We start from the raw sequence: 18631 nt of genomic DNA, 5'->3' as shown, positions 1-18631 counted from the left end.
CGGCCAGCCGCCAGGTCTCAGGACACCCGCGGCCCGCCGCGCCAGACTCGGAGCGCGAGGTTCCGGGGAGCGCTCGGGCCCCGCAGCCGATCTCCTCCGTCCCAAACCCGGAGCAAGCGGGAAACCTAGCCCCAACTAGCAGACTCTGCGCGCCCGAGCCTGGGAGGGAAACGCTGCCGCGCGCCGCGCCGCGCCCCGCCCCGACGTGCTCCGCGGGGGCGCGCGCGCACGCAGGCGCGGAGGCCGGGCGCGCGCGGGGCCGGGCCGGCACGGTGGCGAGGGCGCGCGCGGCTCCGGGAGGAGGCGGCGGCGGCGGAAGCAGCGAGGGCGGCGGGCGTCCGGCTCTGAGGCGGTGAAGGCGGCGACAGCGGCGGCTCCGGACGGGGCTGGGAGCGAGCGACGGTCGGTGGCGCCGGGGCGAGCGCTCAGCCCTCGGCTCAAGCGTCAGCCTGCCGCCCGGACGCCTGGGCCGCGGAGTTTGTGTCCCGGCTCGGATCCCGGCGCCCAGCCCGGAGCCGTAACCTTGAGGCGGCGGCGGCGGGGCCGGGCCGGGTCGGGCCGGGGGGCGGCGGCACTGGATCCTCGGCTGCCCGATCGTTGGCGGGAGATGTCGAACCCCGGGACACGCAGGAACGGCTCTAGCATCAAGATCCGTCTGACAGGTACGGCCGGTGGGAGGCCCAGACCGCCCCCCCAGGGCCCACTCGCGCCCCGCGCGGCCCCCTCGGCGGCCCCAGAATTTCCCGCAGGGCGCCCCGTTGGAGGGGCCCTCCCCCACACCGGCCGGCGTCCCAGGACCGCGTCCCCCCTGGGCTCGAGCCCCTCGCGTCTCCCTCCGGCCCCGCCCCCTCGCGTCTCCCGGCCCCGCCCCCTCGCCGCTGTTCGCCCTCTGGTTTCCCTCCTCATTCCCCCACCTGCCCCCTCGCTTCTCCCCCCGGTGGCGCCCCGTTTCAGCCTCTCCGTCCTTCTGCTCGTTCTCTTCCTTTTCCTCCCCCGTGTTCCGTCGCTTCTTCCCTCCTGACCCCGCCTCCCCTTCCCCCTCCGCCCCTCGCTTCCCTCTCCCCTCACCTGCCCCTCACTGCTCGCCTCCCCCCCCCCCCCCGGTCCCGCCCCGTCCTTCTCCCACCTCCCCGTTCTCCGTCTCCCTGCCTCTCCCGGCCTCTCTCGGCTGCTCCTCCGCCGGGCCGCTCCGCCCCCTACCCGCCCCCACCCCGCAGCGCCGGCCCCCGGCCTCCCGATTGCAGTCCGGGGTCGGCCCCCTCTGCCCCTCGCGGCTTCCCTTCGGGCCCCGCCCCTTTCCCCCTAGTTTCGCCCCCTCACTTTCTCTCCTAAACTCCGCCCCTCATTTTCTACTTAGTCCCGCCCCCGCTTATCCAGCCGACCCGCCTCCGTGCTCAGTCGGCCTGGCGGCCTCCACCCTTTCCTTCAGCCTGGGATTCCTCGGTGCTGCCCTGGAGCTTCTCGTCGGCCCGTCCTCCTCGACTCCCCTCGGTCGAGACCTCCTCGGTCTAGTCCACTTCCTCTCTCTCAGGCCAAGCCGCCGTCTGCCCTTGACTGTGCTGCTTCCATTCTTTTCTGCGTTGTCTGCATTGCACTTTACCATCGCCCCCGCCCCTGCTTGAACCCTTGAGCCGGATCAGGGTGTTGACCCCCACCCCCCGACACACACACACGCACACACGCACGCAGCAGCTGCACGACTGCAGGCTCCTTGATTCACTTGCATGTAGTCTTCAATGGAATTCCTGCGTCTCCTAGGTGGCTCTGTAGTGCCACCTTCGAGGGCAAGCGCGAAGCTCTGCTGCGGGCCTGCGACGTGGTGGGTCGTGTGGAGGTGTGCAGATGCCAACGGCGTCTGCTAGAGGGCCCTCGCCGGCGGGCTCCGGGGGTCCCAGGCCAGTCCGCATCCCCTTCTGCCCCTTCTTCTTGTCCACCCCTGCGGGGCTGCTACCCGCCTCCCCGTTTAACTGCATAGCTGAGGGCGGATTGTAGTGTTGCAAATACCGTTTTGTTGGGGGACTTTCCAAACTTGAATATTGCTAGCTCTGAAAAGGAAATAAAAAGTTTAGGCTAATCCCTGTAAGGGGTTTTCCCCTGGATTTTTCTGTTCAGTGGCCCGTCTGATCAGGACTCCAAAGTCAGAGTCCCTTTCAGGGAGACAATGAGCATTTCGGACACTTTGTGGCACATTCATAGCCTTAAATCATTGATAAATCTGTGAAAACAGCAATGAGTGATTGTTTGAAACTAAAGTAGCCTTTGAAAGTCACAGTTGATGCATGATTCGTTTCTTTTTGTTTCCAGGAGAGGGTTATAAATTTTTTAGGTATGAATTGATCAGGTTACGATCAGGTAATATAACCAGATTAGATGATGATTTGGACCCAAACCCAGACCCCGGTTTTGTAAAGTAGCCGGCGTATTCCAGGGGTCATTGCTCCTGGAGAAACATGATCTTGTATTGCGGGGTTGGTCGGAAACACTTCTCACTCTGTAGATGCAGTATATACATTGTTATTTTTATGGTTACATAAAAGCCACTTTTTGACTTTGTAATACTTGTTAAACTTTAATTACTGACAACTTTACTTTGGTTTTCATTTACAAAGTAATCTATAATTGACATCAGAATGGTTTCAGTTTTGTTAAAAGCAAAAGTAACTGATTTTGTGAGTTTTGGTAGAAATGCAATTGGTGTTTTAGAAGTAATAGGTTTTAATTGTAATGTTTGTGTCAGGTGTATATGTATTAATCCTAATAGGCAAGTCTGGGTGTGGGCCTTTTCCTTGTGAACGAGAAGGCTTGGTTCATCTTCCCAAATTGCTTTTGATTCAGGAATTTAGATGTTATAGATGTAGAAATGTTTCAAAAATGCTTCAGGAGTTTTAATATAATTTAGTATTGAAGGATCAGGTGATGACTGTTTTGCTCTTTTCCCCTGTTGGTGTTAATGATACAGCAGAGGGTGGCTGTCCCTGAAACAGGGTTGAGAGTTCAGGAGGGTTGCAGACACACGCGATGCCAGGTGTCTGCTGGATGTTAATTCAGGTGAAAACGTTGAAACTGGGTATCTTGTTGAAGGCAGGCTGGGTTTTGGCCTCATGGTTGTCAGGGGAAGTTTGAAATACCTTCACTTCTGGCAAGTTGGCTCGTCATTCTTCAAAAGTGTGTACTTTTGTTACAGGTTTCAAAGTTTATTTCCACATGTAATACTAGAAAAAATGACTTTTAGAAATGAGAGCTGTTCTAACCAGTAAATACCACACAGAGCGTAATTCACTACAAAATATGAAGAAGACATGGGCATAATAAAAGCATTTAGAACTTTAGGGTCCACAACTACAGTTGTGTTTGGTGCTGAGTAGAATATTGGGTTTAGAATTGAGATACCTGACGTTGTCAGATCTACCATAAATTGCACAACATGGAACAAATTATGTAACCTTTCTGGGCCTCAGTTTTCTCATACATAAAATGAAATTTCAACTCCATATGAAACATTTTTTGGTTCTCCTTCTTACAGGACTTATTCGTTTGGCTTATTACAAATTACCATTGGGTGCTTATGTTTTCTGTTAGGTCTCAATCCTGACCTTCAGAAGTTTGTGTTCAGTTTATGACAAGCATTGCTTTTGTGTATCGATTGCATTTATGATTTCTTTTCTTCCTGTGGAATGCTTTTTGTTTTTGAGAACTATTGGGTAGTTGTTGAACTGCTTTGGAAATTTGGCCTAACCAGTAGAAGAATGAGTCTTTTTAATTTTATTTTATTTATTTATTTTTAGAGCGGGGGAAGGGAGGGAGTTAGAGAAACATCTATGGGTGAGAGATACATGGATGTGTTGGTTGCCTCTTGCCCACTCCTAACCGGGCGCCCACCTGGCCCACAAGCCAGGCCTGTGCCCTGACTGGGAATCTGACCGGCAGCCCTTTGGTTCGCAGGCTGGCACTCACTACTTCACTGAGCCCTACCAGCCAGGGCAAATGTTTGAGTATTTATATTTAAAAGAATATAATGTTAATGAATGTCTTTGTGGTAATTTAGCAGGATACAAGTTTTTAAAGGTATCAGTAGGTTTGGAGCATGATATTTTCAAAATGGAGCGATCTTTGTTAAAAAACATTATCTTACAGACATTTTAGAGTTCGTTGGCAAATCAAACACTTGGGAAACATTTGTATTTTTAATTCAAGCAGGATTTGCAAAAACTTTGCTCTTACGTGGTGCACAAATGAATCCCAGACGTTATTTAGGCCACTTTGGGTGAAAGAGTGGAGTTTTGAGCCCTGAGGTTCCACAGTGCTCTTCAAACAAAATTAAATTTTATTACAATATTAACCACTTAGCTGAAATACTGAATGTCTGAACTTTTTTTTTAATGCCTTGAAGTCCTCTGACCTTCTTGTGTTTTGTTTATCTTTTGGATCGGGACTGCGTATTATTGTGAAGAGAGTAAAAATCCAACTCCGAGCAGAGGGAGACCTGCCTTGATAGCACATGGGAATAGAGGCTGTTTTTAAAGTTGTAACCCATGTGATATAAGGCTGGCTTGCATTTTGGCATCAAGATGATGCAACTTGGAGAGAAATAGTTGTTAATAACTTTAATTGATCAATAACAGGTGAGCTGATTGATTCAAAATAGTTATATCTCTCTTAAGAAAGGTAAAAACTGTTAAGGGTGTGGTCTTTGTCAGTTTGTGCCAGCAAAAAACCTCCCTTCTTCCAGGCAGGTGAAACTTTTAACAATCCACAACTTCGGTAAGATGGAATTTCTAACCATCAGTATTTAGCCTTGCATTGCACCTGAGTTTGTGTATTTTTCTCAGGGTCAGCTTCAAGTTTGTGAGGTACAGTCAAGGTACTTTTCTGAGCTGAATTCTTTAAGGATGCGGTGTGGGGTAAATCAGATACTATTGCAAAACTTAAACCTCAGTTATACTTTAAAATGAGTCACATTCGGCCAAATGCAGGACAATTACTGGTTTTATTTGTGATTCGATCACATTTGTGTTGTCTTAGAAAAAACTTTTTTTAATTCATTATTTCTTTTTAATTTTTTTGGCCCAACTAGCAGACTTGAGAAGTGAAATATTTAATGTCTTTTATTTCTGTCCATACTGATATGGTGGTTGTGACCCACCAGGGCGAAACTTGCGACTTCAGGTTTATGGTCAGAGACCCAAACTTCTCTTTTGCGCCCATGACTGCGGTGTCTGGACTTGGGGTTCTTTCTCCTTTTCTGCACATCTTCATTCTCCCCATTTGGCCGCACTGTCAGGCTCTCGTGTGGGGCCTCGCGTGACTGGGGAGGCGCTGGGGGCTGAGTCACTGGTGAAGGAGTGCCTCATCACGAATTTGAGAAAGGAGGAAAGGCTGACCCACGGAGTTTCAACATCAGCTCGACGAGCCAGTCACCCAGACTGGCTGTTGCGCAACGGCCCCGTCTGCGGGCACTGGGTGAGAGTTAAATAGCTGAATTGTGCATTTGAGCGAGTGCCAGACTGAAGGGGTTGCTCAAAAAGCCTTCTGAAATGGACGAAATAATTTCGTATTTTCTAGTTGAGAAATCTTCACTTTTAGGGTTATTTGGATCAACGTCTTGTAATTTCAAAACCATTTTAACAAACAGAGAATTAAAAGTATGTGGGTTGCTTTGGTCACTGAACAACTGAAATTCCTAGTTGACTTGTTGTGTGTCTTATTGAGAGAAAGCCCTGAACTTCTGGTGGACTGCTGCCCGCGTGCACAGACGCTGGTCCCGCAGCGGCTGGTCTACTCGGAGGAGAGCTGTGGAGCTGCGTTAGAAAAAAGCAAAAGTTCCTACTTGTGTGGATTGGGCAAATCTTTTTAAAGTGGTGGAATTACTGTTGTGTCTACAGATGCAATTTAACGCCATTTAGATATTTAAACTAAGTGGAATGTTGTTTCCATATTTCTGGGTTAAAGGGGAAAATCCTTTTATTGTTTCAAAACAAGGCTTAAATAATGTACAACCAGTGCGGCTGGAGTCGCACCCCGCTCTGCAGTTCCAGCTGTGTTCACCTCCGTTGCAGCTGAAAGGGATTCTAATTGGCTAAGGAATGTCGGCAACGTAGAGTATCCTTGAGCACGAACCTGTTGTACTGGCTGCTGGGTGATGCATTTCAGATGTTCAAAGCTCCTGAGTCCAACGTGGAGGTTGCTCTCAAGAGCCTGGAAGAGGCTGCTGGAGGAGCCTGTTGTGAAGCCGGGGGTTGGAGTTGGCAGCCTGCCTCCTTCTTTGTGTGTTGGGCACCCGCTATATTCTCTAAAGGCGGCAGTGCTTTCCTGTGGTGTAGACACACTGGATTGGGGATCAGAGGGTCTGTAGACTCCGACTCACAGAAGTACCACCAGGAAGAGGGGTAGGTGAATTATAATGGTTTCATGGCTCAGCTTTGCTGTCTGTCATGCAGGATATCTGCCTTTTTATATTGCACAGGGGCTTGATATTAATTAGTTTGATGAGTTAGTTATGAATTATTTATAGAGTGACACAGTGTGAATAAAGAGTTGTAGATTCCTGTTACTTCCTATTCTTAAACCATCGTGTAAATGTTAAAGCTCATGATGTACATTGACACTGAAGAAAAGCTATAGAACCTATTGACAAACATGGAAAAATAGTACTCAAGAATGAGTTGTTACATTCTCTGCGCATTCAGAAAGTCCCTTAGAGAGATTGTGTTACAAGCCAAAGTCAGCATCATCTTCAATTATGAGACCTTGGAAGCATTTCCATTCAAATCAGGAACAATACAGGGGTGTAAACGATTACACTCCTTATTAACTAGAGGAAGACATCAGAAAGCAGGAAGAAAAATTGCTGTTATTTGCAGGAGATATGATTTTATTTCTTGAATCCAAAAGAATCAGCTGAAAAACAATTATAAGCAAAAGAGAGAGAGAGAGAGAGAAACCTTTAGTCAAGTGTTTGGATAGAAAATTTCTCCATGGAAAAATAAAATGGGTAAAAATTGATATGCAAAAGCAAACTAGGAAAACAACTTTCAATTTGTATGAAAAATGAAAGTCTAGCTTCCTTAATATTCATAAAGAGCTTTCAAAGTCAGTAAAAGACCCTGGCTGGTGTAGCTCAGTGGATTGAGTACAGGCTTGCAAACCAAAGGGTCACTGGTTCAATTCCTGGTCAGGGCATGTGCCTGGGTTGTGGATCAGGTCCCCAGTAGGGCAGAACACGAGAGGCAACCACACATTTTGATGTTTCTCTCCCTCTCTTTCTCCTTCCCTTCCTCTCTCTCTAAAAATAAATAAAATCTTTTTTTTAAAAAAAGAAGAAACAAAGTCAGTAAAAGACCAGTAATCTATTTGGCAAAGAATATGAACATTCACAGAAAAGAATGAAAATAGATTTCAAATATATGAAAAGACTCAGCCCTATTCATACTAAACAAAATACAAATTAAAACTAAAGGTGAAACAGTTCTCATGTAGCCGATTGACAGAGACCAAAGAGTTTGAAAATATGACATTACGACAAAGGTGTAGAAAAGCAGAAACTTGCTTACACTGGTGGGTGAAATGTAAATTGATGCAGTAGGATGTGGATATGAGATGAAGTCTGTGCCCTGTGAGCTGACCGTCCTGCCTCTAGGAGTTTTTCTTACAGATCTATTCATACATTTACATGCAGTTTTATGTGCAATATTATTGCAGCATTGTTTGAAATTATAAAAGACTAAACACAACCTATATATGCCTAAATAGAGAACTAGTTAAATAAATTATGGGATGTCCCCAGGGATGTGCAGTTGTTAAAGGAATAAAGTAGTGCTTTATGCTCTGTTATGGAGCATTCCCCAAGATATGTTATTGAGTGGAGGAAAACATGATTCAGAAGAGTGGATATCGTACATGCTATTTGAATAATAGAACAAAACAAAAAAGTAAATTTATAGGTGTATTTGTATCATTGCAAGGATACTCTTGAAAATATTGATTGTACTTCCTCTGGGGCCTGGGCGTCCAGGTGCGAGTCTTCTCACTGTGCTCCTTCTGCCCTGTTCAGTCTCTCCCGTCTCCTCCTCCTCTTGAGCATGTATTTCTTTTCAGCAATTAAAAATGTTAACAGAAAAAGACTCTACAGTTCTTAAGAGTTTTTAGAACAACTAGTACATTTATTGCCACTAGTAATTGTTTTCAACAGCAGGTGCTCTGAAAATTCAAAATAACTGTGCCCACGTACTTCACAGAACTAAGATACTTTCTAAGGGCATCCAGTACCCATGTGCTCACGTATATTTCCTTACCAGGAAGGTTCCTGGGTTCTGGAGAGTAGAATACTTTGCATACTCTGTAGGTCTGAACAAACTTATTTTCCTAGAGCATTTGTTTATTGTGATACTGAAATTCCCCCACCCCAACTCCAAAAAAAAAATTGTTTCTGCATGGTATTAAAGTAAGCCTAACCGATTCTTTCCAGATTCAGAAATCTGGTCCTGCTCAGCCCTGCTCTCTCTGGTGAGTGAGGCCTTTGAAAGACTGGGGCCTGAATTCTGGGTAATAGTGCTGGTTTGTGTCTTTTATTCAGAATGTTATTTGGGGTTACCTCTTGCTTTTTCTATAAAAGAAAAAGTAACTGTAGATAATTGCCTTTTTTCTTACTAGACCTTTGGGATAAATATCCTAAATTTTACTGGATTGTATTTCTACATATTATTACCTACAAATTATAGATTTGAGAATTGCTTGTTGCCTGTCTATACTGGTCAGTATTATTAACACCTGAAATCCTATATTTCATAGTTTCCAAAGAGTTCTCTTATACATTTCCTCAATTGAGCCAAAATATCAAGCCAAGATCAAAAAAGTTTTGGGGTTATTTTTCCATGTGCTTTTATTTCTAGGTTAAAAAAAGTATGTTAGCATGTGGTTTTCTTATTTAAAAACACATTTTACAGGAGAGAAAAGGATAGTTTCTCTTGTCCTAAATGGGTAACCATTTCATGTTCCGATTTTCAAAAAAAATGCTCAGAAGTTCACTTAACCCAGCTCTAATAAATTCCCATGCTTTACAAAAAATCAATAGTCACAGGCAGGAGAAGGCTTACGTTTACTCAAGGGACATCGTTAGGCTTTAGTGAGGTGAATTCGCACTCACTGCATTTGATGACCTTTTTGGAGGCAAGGTCGCTTCCCCCTCTGTGATCATGCACGGTTGGAAACGTGACATTGTTGCCTTCCCCCAAACGTTCCCGGTAGACACCTTAAACTTCACATGTCCAAGACGGTCTTCTTGATTTCACTCCCCAGAAATCTTCTCCCTCGTCTTCCCCATTTCATCAGGCCTACCCAGTTGTTCAACTAGAAATCAGGACTCGTTGTCATTCATATCTAATTTATCCTCAGGTCCTGTCATTTCTGCCACCTCAGTTTATCAGGGCTGTGTCTCCTCCTCTTGTCCACTACCGCCCATTCTAGTTTGGCTGTAATCGTCTCTTGCTTGGACAGATGCTCCTCGCCCTTTTTTTATTTGAATGTTACTTGCAGCCCATACTATTCTGCTACAGTATTATTTATTTCTTATTTCAGAGATGTAAAAGGATTGATTATAAAAGTCCTCCTTTTGGCTGACCCTACGGGGGGATGGAAGGCGACTTGCTAACGTCACTCTTGCCCCTGGCTGTGCGGTCTGTGCCGAGGGCCTAGTGCTCCGGCACAGGAGCAGTGCTGAGGGTGGCCAGTTGTCCTTCTCGGGCAGCACAGAGCTCCTCACGATCTGGCAACTTAGGGGTGGCTGGTGACAAGTGTACTTGTGTACAGCAGCAGAGAGAGGTCAGAGGACCACGTTGAGGAATACTGTTTGGGAGAGCTGAGAATGGGAAACGGACAGTGGTCTCTACAGTCCGGAGGGCACGGTCCATTCTCCCGAACAGGAACGGCACATCTGTTGCCTTGGGGATAAGTCACGATTTTGTCCCCCATAACCCCCCCCCCCCCATGGTGCTCTTAGTCAGTGACATCATCAGCCGGTCAGTTGCTCAGAGAAGGAGCGTGGGCTCCTCCCTGGTTCTCTTCTCTCTTGTTCTCTAGAAGTTGTCAGCTCTTACCTCATCCTGAACTTTTTTTACTTCTCTCCATTTCCACCACTGTCACCCTGGTCCTAGGCAGCGTCACCTCTCACTTGGGTACCTGCAACAGTTGTCTCCTAAAAAGCTTCCTGCTTCTACGTATTGAAATATCCGTCTGTACAGATAGGAGCGGTGCACAGTTTGCTGGTGACATTTTATAAACTGAGTGTATCTGTGTAACGGTAACTGACGTCAGTGGCTGTCACCTGGGAGCAGCTTTGCCTTCCAAGGGACATTTGGCCCTATGTGGAGACATTTTTGATCATTACAGCTTTGCGGGTGCTACCGGCACCTTGTGGGTAGAAACCAGGGACGCTGCTAAACATCGTGCAGCACGCAGAACAGACCCCACAACAGAGAGTTGTCCGGTCCAGAAGATGTCAGTGGTGCTGGAAGAATCCGCGTGTATCAGGAAATAGAATGTTGCTGGTTCCCGAAATGCCCTGTGAGCTCCCTTCCCAGTTTCTACTCCCCGCCCCCAACGGTAGTCGCTGTGCTGACTACGGCAGCCGGTTTTTGAATTTCACGTTAATGGAGTCATACAGTATGCATTCTTTTGTGAACTGGCTTCCTTTGCTCAACATATTCATGAGATTTACCCGTATCATTGTGTTTCGTGGTATGTCATTCGTCCATTTTACAGAATAGTATTCTGTTATGTGAATGCACCATCATTGATCCCTTTACTGGGTCATGGGCAGTTGGGTAGTTTCTGGTTCGGGCTGTTAGGAGCATCATTGCTGTAACACTCACATGTGTCCTCTGGTGAGGCTGTGAATGCATTTCCATCAGGTGTGTCCCTGGGAGTGGAGGTGCCGTGGCACAGACGTCCAACTGCACCAGAGCCGTCAAACGCTTTACCAAAGAGGTTGTGCCGGTGCACAACTTCCACTTTTCTCCAATCCATACCTTAAATGGCAGCCTGAGACATCTTTTATTTAACTTAAATTTTTTTAAATTGATTTTAGAGAGTGTGGAACAGGGAAGAGAGAGAAATAACAATTTGTTGTTCCACTTGTTGATGCACTCATTGGTTGATTCTTGTATGTGCCCTGTCCTGGGATTGAACCTGCAACCTTGGCATATTGGGATGACACTCAAACCAACTGAGCTACTTGGCCGGGGGAACTTTTTTTTCGTTTTTATGTAGGGTGTAGCTTTGGCGTAAACAGTGAAATACCTAAGGCTTTTTCTCTCCCAAGACACCATTTTCACACCCATGCAGGAGATATTGACCACCCTGTTGACAGGAATGACCTGCCGTGGCGTGTGTCTGGCGTGTGGCAGAGTCACCCAGCAGGCTTGTTGAAACTCAGATTGCCGGCAACCCCCCACCTCCCAGCCACTAGCACATACGTGTGTATATTTACAAATGTAGCCTGCATGTGGGTGTAATGTATGGTTAAAAAGAAGTTTAGTCAAAATTTGAATAACTTGTTTTGGTGAATAGTTTCTAATCTGTTACTTACACTTAGTTTATCTACATGCCAGGTTTCTCCCTGAGATCCCCTGTGTAGACTCAGCCTTGTTCTCTTTCCAGGTAACTAGTTCTGGATTAAAATAACACGAACAGAGCATTATATAGACTACTGTGTTATAAACCTGAGTTTAGTGTATCTGGTCTGGAAAGAATTAGATACATGCTTTTCACACAATCACCGTGTGAGTTTTATCCATTTCATCTTTTATTATTGTGAAAACACTTGTTCCTAGTTATGCTTTAAGTTTTAAAAATTTTAACACTCGAGGGATAGTGGATATATAACATATATTAGTTTCAGGTGTAGAACATAATTTGATATTTGTATCCACTGTGAAATGGTCACCACAATAAGTCTAGTTAACACTGTCACCTTACTGTTACAGGAAACTTGTTTTTCTTGTGATGAGAACTTTTAAGATGTAGTTCAGCAACTTTCAAATATGCAGTACGTTTTTAACTTTTAATTTTGAAGTAATCGCAGATTCACAGGAAGTTGCAAAGAAATGTGCGGGGAGGCCCTTTCGCTGCCCTTCACTTGGCCTCCCGCACACTGACATCCCGGGTGACCACAGTTGAACATCCAGACCAGGGACTTGACTGTTGACATCGGTGACATTCACAGTGCTTACCCAGATTTCACACGTTGCACGTGCTCTCACGTGTGTGTCTGTGTGGGGAGTGCTGTGCGGTTTTATCACATGTGTAGGTTTGTGTAACCACCACAATCAACAACTGTACTGCTACCACAGGGCTCCTTTGTGCTCTCCCCGGATAGCTACACCCACCCCTGTCTGCCATCCTTGGGACCCCTGGCAATCACTAGTTTGTTGGCATCTCAAAATCTTTTTCAAAGTGTAAATCAGATGGTGCCATTCCCTTTCTTCAAGTCCTCCACTGGCTTCCTGCTCAGCCTCAAACAAAACTCCCTCTGTAATCCCGCCCCCTTTGCCTCTGGCCTCCTCTTTGTTGCTCTCTCTCTTGTCCCAGGGCAGGGTTCCCCTCCAGGAGGCAGCATTGTTTTAGGAGGCCACTCCTTTTTGGCCCCATTGTGAGTTAGGGGCCTGGGGACTGGGTAATCACAGGCTGTCACCCGACTTGGGATTTCTTTGACACACAGAAAACCCAGTCCCCTTGGCTTCTGGGCAATCCAGGGGCTTGAACCAAAGCCCGAGATGTTCCTAAGTCTAGAGTTTGGCCCATGCTCACAGCCTGTGGTTTGCAGTCGCATCCTGAATGACCTTTCCCATGCTCAGGATAAGAACACCTAACAAGAGTATTTGACCTTCAGATGCCTGGGGGGCAGGAGTCTTTTGTCCACCCTACCCCACAGTCTTATCCCCCTGCCCAGGCTACCATCTCCCTTCCTCTCTTTACAATTCAGCCAGTTCTGTCTGCAAATCTGTTCCAGTTGCAGTTTGTGGTGGAAGGCGGCCTCTTCCAGCACAGGCATGTTTTCTTGCCTTCTCTCTCTCTCCTTACAAGTCCTCACTAAGTACCGTGAGAAGTAGCTGGAACCTTTCCTTATCTTGAGTCTTTCCTAAAAGTTGCTTAGTGTCCCTGTAGTAGTGGCAGGCACACTAGGCTGCAATCGGAGGGTCACTTTCGCAGTCACTGCTCGACCGGGCGGGGTCAGAGGGCGTTCATCCAATGCCGCCCTACTCCGTTCTTCAGCAGATGGCGCATTCACTCCTGTGTTGCGTTTACAGCACCACACTTCCCAGTGCGGATTTTTTGTTAGTTTTTAAAAAATAGGATGCTTTTGGGTGTAATTACCAGAGTACCTAGCTTAAATTGGCTCAATAAAAAGAATTGTATTCAATAAATTAACTGAAAATCTGAAAGTAGTCTTGGTGATGTGGCCGAGCACCAGATGCCCCTTCACCCCCGCAGAGGCCAGACCGCAGAGCCGCTCTTGGCTCACCCCTTGTGTTCAGCAGGTCGCCAGGGAGCAGCTCCCATGGCCAAGCAGCTTGTTCCTGCAGCAGAAGTCCTGGAGTTGGGGCTGCTCGGCTGGTTGACCTCGCTTGGGTCACTCGTGCGTCTCTGTGCCAACAATGACGGGATGTACTGGGTGGACAGTTGGGGTCCCTCTTGGGATCTGGCACGATGTCAGGCCCACCAGCACATGGGACTGGGGCCTCTGCAGGAACAGGAAACGTGGGTGCGAGGAAGGCAGCTACCAAACAGGTAGACGTCGCCGGTCGGTTTTTCAAACTGTAGTGGTGGCTCTGTGCATGCAGAGTGTTAGGGTGGCAAAGCTGCCATTTAAGGAACTTCTGAGAGGGAAGTGTGCCTTCTGTGCAGTGGCGTGAAGCACAAGATGTATTTTTTGTAAGAGTGCCAAACATTTTTGCCAAAAGTTAGGGATGGTAGTTTTATATGTAAACTCACCCCAACAAGTTGCACTGTCAATCTGTATTATAGAATGTCTGGTCTTTTGTAGAGTGTTGCTTTATTTGGGGTTATTTCAATACTAAGATTTAAATAAAAATTCAGATTGTAGGAATGCATTCTTATATCATTTCTCTAGAGACAGTAGGGTATTCTAAGAAAGAAAAATGCATGCGAAGTGTTTGTGAATTGAATTCAGGTTGTACAGAAAGAAAAATTTGGATTTATGCAAGAGTATAATTTTTTATTAGATAGAGGATTACCAACTCTTCCCTTTAATAAAGACTTGAAATTAATATATCGGTTCTTGATATTTGGAGCTCTGTATTTCCACACGTATATGTATAAAAAATGTGCTTAGAGAACGCTCGGCTGAGCTTCGAGCCCACGCTTCAGGAAACGACCGGCTGTCTCCAACCCCGAAGCTCTTCCCTCCCTGGAGTCCATGAGGTCGGGTGGTAAGCCTCGTGGACTCCAGGGCTGGAGGCAGCCTGTGCCTGTAGGCAGGTGGTCTCATTCCTCAGTTTCCTGGACTGTAAAGTCAGGAGAAGAAGCAGAGTCACTTCAGAGTGGACGGCGTTAAGGAAATAGCCTGCGCGCTGTGTCGGGCACAGCCGGTGTCCAGTCCTTGTTAGCTGATGTTCACGTGGTCGTGTTTCAGGGACTCTGAGTTGGCTCGGTCGAAAGCTGCACTGTTGTTGTATGTACCACTAAGAGAGAAACACCAGTAATTACAGTGTAACCTGTGATTCATAAGATTTCAGAGATGTTAAAATATTTTTTAAAAAGTGTCTTAGAATCAGTGATGTATGGTATTATGGCTGTCTGTGACTTGAAAGTCCTGAAAATTGTTTGCATACCCACAAATTGATGCCATCTGTCGTCAGTTTACACATAACACGATGTAAAGTTTCTTTTCATTTTTGTTTTTGTCCTAAACTCACATTGGATTTGGTCTCATGCGTTGCAGTATTGGCAATGTAACAATTAATGATTCATCATATATTGGGTTGGCCAGAAAGTTTTCTGTTTTTTCCCTACAATGGCTCTAGTAGTTGTCTTTAACTTCATTCAATACAGTTTTGTTAGATTGTATAGTGACAGCTATCATATCAGGATGCATTTTTAAAAAAGCAAAATTGGTGAATTTATGTGTAGCCATTTGAATATTGAAGACAGAAGAAGATAGGCAGCATATTCGGTGTATTATGCTTTATTGTTTCAAGAAAGGTAAAAACATGACTGAAACATACAAAAAAGATTTGTGCAGCGTATGGAGAAGGTGCCGTGACTCATCAAACATTTCAGAAATGGTTTGAGGAGTTTCTTTGTATATTGGCACTTCGGCCAAATGACTCTTCGCTGTGGGGCCGTCTCACGCACTGGAAGATGCTCAGCAGCGCTCCCGGCCTCCACCCGCTAGAAGCCAATAGCGCGGGATAGCTGCCATACTGAAAATACCCAAATCAATAAAGTTATTGGTGAAAATGAAAAAATGCGTCTTTTATTTTAGAGAACAGGTAAACGAACTTCTTGGCTTGCCTGATAGGTTTAATAGTGGGTTATATGGCACCCCTATAGGCTTGGCACTTCCGTTATCTGTTTTACCACAGTGATTGAGGGAAAGATTGAGATGCATGTTTGGAAATGATGAATATTGGCCGAATAAACCCATGTGGAAGCTAGAGACAGGTTAGTGATCGTGCCTGTGACCTTTCAGAAGAGCCTGAGTTGTGGGCAGAAAGCCTGGTAAGGAAAATGCTTTTAATATGCCCAGGCACATTGCGTTTAGAAGCATAATGCTGATATTCGAAAGCAATGCATGATAGTCGATTTCCCACTAAAATACAAATGTGGACAGTATATTGTGCTTGAGACATAGTCACAGGCTATTTGTGTAACAACTTGGTGTAGTCAAGCTATGTAGTATGCGTAGCAGAAATTTAGGAACCAAACCTATAAGGATGTCACGTAACCCTGATGGAACGCCATTTCTCTTGGAGCCTGGTATTTAGAATGTTGTGAATGGGTTGGTATGAGCCTGGGTTTTCTTTTTTTAGTCCCGTTTTTTTTTTTAATGTAAAAATTGAAATGAATTATGGAAGTCTTTTTAGAGACTTGGCTTGTTTACTTATTGCATAATTTATGGCTTACTTTGCCAGCTGAATGTCAGTGGATTCTGCTGTTGTTCGGGACAACCGCATGAGCGGGCGGATACGCAGCTGGGTGATCTCGCCAGGAGCCCCAGAGTCTGTCCCTGGCACATCTGGCACATGGAGTATTTCGCTGTTGTTTGAGGGTGTTGATTATGACTTTGGAAAAGACTGTCTCTCAGCACATCCCATATTTGAATGCATTTGGAAACAGCAATATTACCTTTCTTTTTGAAAACCTGGAGGGTTTGTTTGTTGAGATTTGTATAGGGTTCAGCTTAACAATGCAAAAAATATACTTTTAAGAAAGGAGTTTTACTTTAGAAAATGGTTGCTAACTTGAAATAAAAGGAAAATAATTTCCAAAAGGAGTCCGTTTCTCAACTTAAGTGCTTTTCTCATTGTGTGCTCAGTCGTGATGTTTCTGTTTAGCATAGACAGAAGCCATTCAGGGTCTCTCAGCAGGGTTTACCAGAGGATGTGATTATGTCACTGTTATGCCAGGTGTTTAATTTCAGGCAGGATGAGTCAAGGATTTGGTGTTTCCTAAATTAGAATAGATAGAACTTTATTCAGAAAAAACCCAATTCATTCATTTGAAATATATGTATCAGTCTAAAAATTAGAGTTTAAAAACAGATGATGCATGCATATGATATGAAAGGATACCCGTTAAACATTAGTCTCTCCACCCCCGGTCCCTTTTCAGCCAGCCTGCTTCCAGAGACGCAGCTCTTACCGCCACAGTGTCACCAGTTTTTCCCGTGTTCTTCCAGAGACTTTCTGGTGCTTCCCTCCGTCTCTCGCACAGGTGATAGCATACTGTGTGCCCTGTTGTGCACCTGACGTTTTCACACAATTGGGTTGCTCCATTCTCGTATCCCCAGAGCTACCTTTGTGGCAGAAACCACTGCTCAGTGACAGTGTCCTATTTCCCAGCTGCCTGGGAGTTAGGTGGGAGCACGTGGCTGGTTCAGTGAGTGAACCGTGAGAGGAAGTGATTCGTCCCATTCTGGGGCTGAAGCAGTAAGAGCTTGCAGCTCTGCTTCGGGGCACCCTGAACTGGGTGTTAGAGGGTGGTGCCCCTCTCAGCCAGAGTCCCTGAACAATTAAGTGGACCAGAGGGTCCCCCCCCTGCCTGTCCTGCCCCACCGGACCCAGTTTATGTTGGGTGTGTCACGAGAGGAAGGAGTGAACCTCTGATACTTCATTTGTTTTCACATCGTGTCATCCTCTCCGGATGGACGTAGCCTGTTTCATATTAACAGATGTGAAACGCGTGGCACTTTGAATGAGTCCAGTTCAGATAATCTGGCAGCTTGTTAAATAAAAAGGTACCCAATTAGAGAATAGTCATTTTAAGTAAACGGATGCCAGAGAAACACATTTCCTCCCAGTGTTACTCTATAAATGTAGCATATCCTAGTTTCTTTTTAAGAAATAGGTAACTGTTGAAAAATATAAAGAAGAAATAAGCATATTATTATTTTAACTGGGCTTGATTCTTTATAGTTCATACTTTTTGCATTCGAATTTGCTATTAACTTTCTAGTCAGATTATTTCTGAAGGAGGACAAGTGCTGAGGCCATGTGCACTAGCTCCACCCAGTACTGACTGGGCAGCAGACGGGAAGACGAGAGGATGTTGCAGAAACAGCTGTCCCTCCTGGGGGGTTAACAGTACACGGGGAGGGGGGCATTCACTAAGAAAGGTGCTGGACTGAAAAGGGCACGCCTTGTGGCCACAGGGGCTGTGGGAGGCCTGATCTGAAGTGGCTCTGGAAGATCGGGTGGGGAGAGGGATCTTGCGGTAACAATATAAAGACAGAGTGGAACGAGAGCCCGGCCTTTCTGAAAGTCAGAGACTGAAGTGAGAGATGCCGTACAGGTGGAGGGACTGCAGGACATGGGCTTGCGTGGGGGACTGGGGTCTGTGTGGGTAGCCGTGGTGAGACGCCAGACTCTGGATCAGGAAGGGGGTGACAGATCCTCGTCTTCAAGGTCTGCCACGGAGAAGGCTTCTTTCGTACTCGGAGGGCAGCAGCACAGGAGCCGGAGCCGGCAGATGGAGCAGGGCAGTGGCTCAGAGCCCCGGTGCAGGAGGCTTGGCCTCCATTTGGGCTTTGCTGCTTTCTAGCCGTGGTCGAGCTGGGAGGGCGTGCAGGCTGAGTGCCTAGAGTTAGCTGCTGGGTCTGCTGCTGTTGCTGCTTGGAAAGGAGCTTGGAACAGTGGAAACCCACTAATAAGGGAATAAATTAGGCCCCTTCACAAAGTGGTAAGTGTTGTGTTGCTGCGTTTATGCAAATGATGAATGGTAGTCTTTCTAGGGTGCTTTACAAGGAATCCTTTATTGGGGCCAAGTGTAGACTAAATGGTCTACAAAGTTTCTTTTAACAAACATTTATTGAGTAACTACTAAGCAGTGGGTTGTCTGGAAAGTAGCATATATCACAAAATGGGTGAAGAGCAGAGGCACGAAATATTTAAACATT

The 18631-nt window shown here is 46.1% G+C and overlaps 1 protein-coding gene across 2 annotated transcripts in view; it reads left to right on the top strand.

Annotated features, from left to right (window-relative positions):
* Window positions 1-282: 282 nt before the first annotated feature.
* The window catches only part of SMURF1 (SMAD specific E3 ubiquitin protein ligase 1), a 97037-nt gene continuing 78688 nt past the window's right edge, over window positions 283-18631 (top strand). For both annotated transcript variants that reach the window (XM_037164083.2, XM_053663383.1), the window contains exon 1: window positions 283-662. In XM_037164083.2, coding sequence (XP_037019978.1) covers window positions 608-662 — 55 coding nt within the window. In that variant the 5' untranslated portion in view covers window positions 283-607. The remainder of the gene's footprint in view (window positions 663-18631) is intronic.

The sequence above is a fragment of the Artibeus jamaicensis genome, unplaced genomic scaffold (assembly GCF_021234435.1).
Source record: "Artibeus jamaicensis isolate MK-2021 breed Jamaican fruit bat unplaced genomic scaffold, CSHL_Jam_final contig_1085, whole genome shotgun sequence".
In the NCBI taxonomy this organism is placed as follows: Eukaryota; Metazoa; Chordata; class Mammalia; order Chiroptera; family Phyllostomidae; genus Artibeus; species Artibeus jamaicensis.
Note: the sequence above shows the minus strand (reverse complement) of the source record. Positions and strands in the feature narration are given on the sequence as shown.